Raw genomic sequence first — 7,628 nt, forward strand, 5'->3', positions numbered from 1 at the left:
AAAGCTGATGCCAGTCAGTGTAGACAATACTGTAGCCAACAGTCTGGTTCAGGGTAAGGCAGCTTCCCATGGAGCCAAGTGTGTTGATTTTAACGGTGAATTTTGGATATAATGGAGATGTAAAAGATTTGGATGAATATAAAAGATGCAGGAGGAAATGATTAAAAAGAGGACCCACAAAGGGGAGGAGGGAAGTCCAGGGAATTCCCTGGAATCTTGTCTTCATGTTTGTGATTGTAAAATTTTAATTTGAAAACCAAATAAATAAATTTATTTAGAAGAAGAAGGAACGAGCCCCTTGCATTCAAAAGGAGCATGTTCCTTACTGCTTAAGGGGGCAAACAGAGAGCAGAAAACAGAAAAAGGCACACACTAAGCTTTATTAGCAACACAACCACCATCAAAAAAGCAGGAACAGCCTATTATTAAGGAGAAGCCAATAGATTTCGATCCAGAACAACCTTCGCCCTCCCCCCTTCCAGGTGCTGATCTCCAACTCCCATCAGCCCCAGCTAGCTTTACCAATGATTAGAGAAGATGAGTGTTGTACTCCGATGTCCAAAACTGTCATCAAAAGACTCTTCATGATTATCTGAGCATTTAGATCAGGTGCACAGAACATTAGGTGCTCCAGACATTGCTGAACTACAACTCCCATCAGCCTCAGCAAGCATGAGCCATGGGCCAGGGGTGGTGGCAGTTGTAGTTCAGCAACTCTGAAGGGCTAGCTGTTCCCCCACACTTGATTTAGATGCTTATTTTGTGGCAGGAACATCCTGGTGTCTCCTCCCAGGGAGGGGGAAGATGGCTGTCCTCAGCTATCTAGCTTCTCCCAAAGACAATTTTCACAAATCGGTCACTCAGAACTAAGCAATTAAAGCTATGCAACTGAAAGAGGACAGTGAGCTCTGCATCAAGAAGTCAGTGAAATGTTTTCCCACGTCCTTCATGCAATCACCTTCCTAAGATAAACAACAACAGATCTCCTTTGGTCGGTGTTAGATCCTTCAAGGTCCACCATGTTCTTGGAGCCTTACCACCTTCCATGTGGCTTATGTGGTTCTCCTCCTGTGGGTATTCTCACGATCATGAAACCTCGATTCAGCCTCAAAGCTTTCATCACAGTTTAGACATTGGCAGGGTCTCTCCATTGTATGGAATGGTCCACGCAGCTCAAGGCCTAGTGGGAGACCTGCTATTCTTGCACACAACAAACATTTACATTCTTTGGTTTTGTCGCGAGTTGTCTGGGGTTCTGTGAGGTTTCTTCCCGCAGTCCGTGGACCTCATTGCCTGGTGAACTTTTTCGTGCAATCCCAGGTTTGATTTGTGATGGAAGCACTTTCCGCATTCATTGCATTTGTAGGGCACGTGAAAGGTCTTGTGTAAGCTTAGGCTTGCAATCCGATAGAAACCCTTCCCACACTCCGAACATTTATATTGTTTCTCGTTTGTCCTGAGTGATGGCAATTCAGAAGTCTCTCTGCTGCGACTGCCACTTTTTCCAAGTTTTGAGCTTTGAAATTGCTTCCCTTCCCCACAGATTCTCAGATGAGCACTATGTCTCCCCTTGTCTGGATCTTCTCGTTCAATGAAGATTCCTTTCAGATCAGATACACACTGAACCCTCTCATTTCCCAGTTTCTCCCTTGCTCCATCCTGATCACGCAAGATCTCTCCTTCCACTTCAACCTCCATTCCTTCTCCCTCAGTCTTCCACTCCAGCATATCATCTGCTGGAAATAAGAGAGAAACTTTATTTTAGAGAGAGCTGGCAAGTTGGATGCTAACCTGCAGAAGGTGCAAATACAAAGGTGTATGGTGTTTCCTTATACTTCTTCCCAACTTCCCTCCTCCACGAGTGAAAAGCATGTTGCCATGAGTTTACTTTTCTTTCAGCCCTAACCATCAACAGGGAAAACACATATTAAATAGCCAGGAAAATTAAGCCAGAATTCTAACAGGACAGAAGGAACAGTGATGGATTGGAATTAAGGGGAATTTCAGGAGCAGCAAAAGGCAGCATAAAATGAAGTTGGCCTTTCGGGCACAAGTGGCCACCTACAAGATAATAAATAATAATAATAATTAATAATAATTAATAATAATAATAATAATAATAATAATAATTATTTATACCCCACCCTCCCCAGCCAAGGCTGGGCTCAGGGCAGCTAACAAGCAATAATAAAAAACAAGTTGAATGAATACAACCTAAAAACAAGATTAAAATACAACATTAAAATATTGAAACATTAAAATATTAAAATGTAGCCTCATCATAGGAGAAGAAAGAAAAAAGAAAAAAGAAAGAGGGGGAGGGAATCAAATTGGCTCCAAGCCAAAGGCCAGGTGGAACAACTCTGTCTTACAGGCCCTGTGGAAAGAAATCAGATACTGCAGGTCCCTGGTCTCATGAGGCAGAGCGTTCCACCAGGCCGGAGCCAGAGTTGAAAAGGCCCTGGCTCTGGTTGAAGCCAATCTAACTTCCTTAGGGCCCGGGACCACTAGGGTATTGCTATTTATGGACGTTGAGGCTCTCCATGGGGCATACCGGGAGATAGGAAGATATCACAGCCCTGACCCCTTAGCAGCTCTGTGACCCAAAAGAACACACGGAAATGGCCTCACCTGGGGGGAATTCTTCCATCCTGTCCAATCCAACTCCAGATGAAGGACTTGAGGGTTTGTCTTCTTCCATGGCCCTCTTTACAAAAAATACTGTTGCAGTGTACAAGATGAGAAGGAATGCCAGTGATCTAGGCTGATGAGTTGAGTCTATGGAAAAGAAGATAGTAAGAAGAACCTAGAACCACCTTGTTATGGAAATTATGGCGGGGGGGGCGCATCTTTAAAGTTGTTAACAGTTACAAATATTATGCCTGAATGTATCCTTTCGACTTGACAGCTCAGGGAATATACCTAGCTTTATGAATCATATAAGATCAACACCTTTGCCAGGTTCCTCCATTCCAACACCATTTTGCCCTTGGAAAAAGGACTCTTTCCCCTGCTGCCTCCCCAAACTTGAAGACATGTATACACTCCAGGAAATGCCCAGAGGTGACAATTGCTGGGCTCATTGTTCTCTAAGGGAAGCCAGAGCTCATCACCAGACTTGCCAAGGGGTCCAGACATGCAAAGGAAGTTCTATTGTACTTTGGGTGGTGGGACTTCAGAGGCATTTGCCTATGCTAATCTTATACCTGGGTCTTGCCCTGACATGTCTAATTATGCTAATCTTGTACCAAGGACTTGTCTGGACATGTTTGCCAAGGTTAAACTAGTGTAACCCCTGTCTACCCCTCCCCTTTTGTGACATGTCAGTGATGTAGCAATGATGCTGTATGAACTGTATTCTGGGATATGGTGGGAAAGTTTTAAAAGTCCTTGTCTCCCCATCCTCAGGGTTCAAAATTCCTCTTTGAACCTGTTGCGCAATAAACTTTGGTCTACAGCTATTTGCTCCAGTTGGTGGCTGGACTAATTCCTTTATTCTGCAGGAACCCGCGGGCTCTGCCCGATGAGCTGGGTGACTGAGCAGCCTCACACCTAGATTTTTCCGTAGCATTGCTTCAGTAAGAACCTTCAATAAGGTGCCCATCAGTTTCTCTGTTTTTAAAACCACAACATAAAAACCATAACATTACAGCAGCCTGCTGGATCAGGCCAATGGCCCATCTAGTCCGTCATCCTGTTCTCACAGCGGCCAGCCAGATGACTGGGGGGAACTAACAAGCAGAACATGAGCCCAAGAACACTCTCCCTCTTCTGCGTGTTAATGGAAAAATCCGAGGGCTCCCTTGGACAAAAACAAAGACACCAACCAGGATAACTTGGAGCAAAACAGCAGCCTGTAGGCTTGGCCTTTATTGATCTGTTGCAACAGGGTGCTCCCCTCACCTGCAGGAGAGAGAAGGGACCCAGAAAAATGGTGTGCAAGGCCTTATCAAGACTTTTGAAATTGCCACCCTGTAGATCAAGACCACCCCCAGAAACATCACACCTACATCACAGAAAAGGAGGTCTAAAACAGAAAATTTGAATGTTGTTTTTCTCTTGTTGTTGTTGTTTATCTCCTGTCTAGCAGGTTACTTGATTGGATTGCCTGGGGAGCCTGGCCATTCTTTTGTAGTGATAAATACTTAGTTCATGGCCATGTCACAGGCTCACACCCTATTGAAACACAGACATACCCTTAATACAGGATTTGTGAAGGAAAAGACAATGGGGAGGATTTTCCAGTTTGACCTTGCAGAAAAAACATTTGCTCAGTTTAGGAATCAAAATGGTTCCAGGTTGGCCTTCCTGTGCTGATCTATGTATGTGCTTGGTTGGTACACTTATGAACATTACCATATATCTAAGACCATAAAATTCCTATCACATGCAGTTTCCAGCAACTGGTGTTCAGAAGCCATGCTGCTTCCAGATAAAGCCATTAATAGCTCTCTCCTCCATGATTTTGTCTAATCCTCTTTTAAAGCCATTTTAAATTGGTGGCCATCGCATTACTTTGATGTCAAACTGGATTTATTTCTCATTTCTGAATTATATAGACTGTTATGGAAAAATCTAGGTGCGAGGCTGCTCAGTCGCCCAGCTCATCGGTACAATCTAGCCCTAAAGCAAATCTCACTCTAGGGAGAATGGGGGCAAAATGCATACAGTCAGGCAGGCAGGAAGGGAGAAGCAGAATCAGGGATTCAGCTCCTTTCTGGGAATTCTGCTGTTGCTCCTCAAACCTGGGGTCATAGCTATCACCCCAAAACCCAATGTTGTCCGATTCACTCCAAAACAGTGCCAAAGCGTGGCAACAACAACAACAACTTATTTGTACCCCACCCCTCTGGCTGGGTTTCCTCAGCCACTCTGGGCGGCTTCCAACAAAGATTAAAAATATATTAAAATATCACACATTAAAAACTTTCCTGAACTATTAGATAAGTTCATGAAGATACCAACAAAAGGTAAGTTTGGTGATATTCAAAGCAAATCAGTCTCTTAAACTTAAGCCAAGAAAGAGCATTCTCTACAAGATTGAATATCAATATACATATCAAGACTTTGAGACTAGACCACTGAAGAAGCCCGGAAAACTATCTTGGGAGTGTGCTATCTGCAAGCCCCAGTTAAAGGGCCCCATTGGGGGCAAACAGCGGCCTTTTGATTACTTGGACTGCCAGGGAGAAACAGATGCAAAACACTGGCACACTGTCTCTACAACTCGACTAGCCTCTCTCGGTATTGTGAATAGCACCGAACTTATCTTTGGTTGGTATCTTCATGAACTTATCTAATAGACTGAGTGAAGCATTTGAAAAAATCTATTGAAACCAAACATTATAAGTTCATTTTAGGCTGGGTAGTTCGCAAGTCTTTGTGGCTTTGTTTAATGTTTTGTATTTTTCTCAGAAGGTTGATAAAGTAAGCCGAGCCAGAAAATGTGATGAAAATGATGTATAGATGGTATATTACACCCGTTAAGTTAGCAAAAATGTATAAAGTTAGTAATAAATGCTGGAAATGTAAAGAAAAAGAGGGAACATTTTATCACATGTGGTGGGAATGTAAAAAGGTGAAAAGCTTCTGGGAGATGATATATAATGAAATGAAAAAAATGTTGAAATATACGTTTTTAAAGAAACCAGAAGCATTTTTACTGGGCATTGTTGGGAGTGATATAAATAGAAAGGAATATAAGCTCTTCTTATATGCAATAACAGTAGCAAGAATATTATTGGCCCAAAAATGGAAGCAAGAAGAATTACCGACGATTGAAGAATGGAGGATGAAGTTAATGGACTATGCAGAGCTAGATAAACTAAGAGGAAGGATTCGGAACCAGCGGGACCAGAAATTCACAGAAGACTTGAGTAAATTTACGGACTATTTGAAAAGTATTTGTGAAGATCAGACGACGTTTGTAGGTTTGCAAGAAGTTTTGTGAGGAGTATTATTGGAACTATTGCAAAAATGGATAAGGGGTAGGATGATTTGTTAAGAGATGTAAAGGCAATATAAAGTTAAGAAATGCATAAGAAGTGGTTAAAATGGTGGATCATCAGAGGTGCTGATGGAAGTCTAAAAAGATTGTATAAGTGATAAGTTTTGTGGTACATTTTATAATTTATATGTTAAAATCAATAAAAATTATATATATATAGATAGATAGATATAGATAGATATAGATGATATAGATATAGATATAGATATAGATATAGATATAGATATAGATATAAAGATAAAGTAAGCCTGGCCATCATGGCTACTTACCTCTTCCAAGCTCCTGCCTGCAGATGAAACCCTCGCAAATGAAAAAGGTATGAGAGAACTTCTACCTAGTGAGCCTTCTCTTCCACACAGCTGGGCCTGGGCTCATTTTGAGTGGGCCCAGCTGCGAGTCGTTCCCTTAGCATTTGCAGGAATTGGGAGTGCCTCAAACATTGCAGGCAGAGCATTGCAGAGCAGGTGTGTAGCTTTAAAGACAACTGTATTCCCCTCACAGAACTACAATTCTCAGGAGAGAGATGATGGTGATGATTAATTGCATTTATATAATGGCCAATACCTGCAGGTTTAATAGATAGAGTGCTAAACCATTCTTTTATTATATATATAATTTTTAAATTATTTTTCAACATATTATTTTCAACAATAATTAACCATACTTTTGTATCTTGTACCATTTTTTTTTACTTCCATCAATCACATCTGAAATTTTTCCAATCTATTCACTTAATATACATTTCTTCCTTCCACTATTACATTTAAATCTCATTAACTAATATCTCTATTCATAGCTGTCAACGTTTCCCTTTTTTAAAAAGGGAAATTCCCTTATTCCGAATAGGATTCCTCGCAAGAAAAGGGAAAAGTTGCCAGCTATGTCTCAATTCTTTCTCTACTTCGCAATGTTTCATATATTTCTCCTTACAAAACTTCTTGCAGCCCTACTAGCGTAATTTGTTTTTTACAGTTGCTCTTCAAAAAGTTCGTATATTTCTTCCAATCTTCTGTGAATCTCTGGTCTCGCAGGTTTCTAATCCTTCCTGTCATTTTATCTAATTCTGTGTAGTCCATTAATTTTGTCTGCCATTCTTCTTTCGTCAGAATTTCTTCTTGCTTCCATTTCTGGGCTAACAATACTCTTGCCGCTGTTGTTGCATATAAAAACAATTTAACATCTTGCCTATTAATATCCTCACCTATAATACCTAGTAAAAATGCTTCTGGTTTTTTTTAAATGTATATTTCAACATCTTTTTCATCTCAAGACTGCTAAACCATTCTATAATTGGGTGGGGGAGCTCCTATCAACTCTCAGCACCCTTGAACTACTTTGTCGTTTCATGGTGATTTAAATGGTCCTTCCTTGGAGGTTTTTAAGCAGAGTTTGAATGGCCACCTGTCCATCTGCATTGCAGGGGGTTGGACTAGATGACCCTCGGGGTAACCCCTTCCAGCTATGATTCTATGAAAGATACACGGTGAATGTGGTTATGGTTAGGACTCCATCTAAACTTCACGACAGCTTAAACTTTGTTGCAGCTTAATAGGGTGGTGAACTTGCTCAAGGTCATGGGGCGAGTTTCATGGCTGAGTGGGAATTTGAATTCTTGGTCTAC

General features: G+C 41.3%; 1 protein-coding gene across 1 annotated transcript; it reads right to left on the reverse strand.

Annotated features, from left to right (window-relative positions):
* Positions 1-575: 575 nt before the first annotated feature.
* On the reverse strand, positions 576-6,494 carry LOC128409300 (zinc finger protein with KRAB and SCAN domains 1-like). The gene is made up of 3 exons (XM_053379652.1): positions 6,277-6,494; positions 2,632-2,778; positions 576-1,736 (listed from the first exon to the last, which is right to left on the reverse strand). The coding sequence occupies exons 2-3, from the start codon at positions 2,699-2,701 to the stop codon at positions 1,219-1,221; spliced, it is 588 nt and encodes a 195-aa protein (XP_053235627.1). The 5' UTR covers positions 2,702-2,778; positions 6,277-6,494; the 3' UTR covers positions 576-1,218.
* Positions 6,495-7,628: the final 1,134 nt, after the last annotated feature.

The sequence above is a fragment of the Podarcis raffonei genome, chromosome 2 (assembly GCF_027172205.1).
Source record: "Podarcis raffonei isolate rPodRaf1 chromosome 2, rPodRaf1.pri, whole genome shotgun sequence".
Classification (NCBI taxonomy): Eukaryota; Metazoa; Chordata; class Lepidosauria; order Squamata; family Lacertidae; genus Podarcis; species Podarcis raffonei.

Coding starts and splice junctions, on each gene's coding strand:
- LOC128409300 (XM_053379652.1), bottom strand. CDS start 2,701: ATGGAAGAAGACAAACCCTCAAGTCCTTCATCTGGAGTTGGATTGGAC. Junction 1,737..2,631: donor GATGGAAGAATTCCCCCCAG/GTGAGGCCATTT, acceptor TCTTATTTCCAG/CAGATGATATGCTGGAGTGG.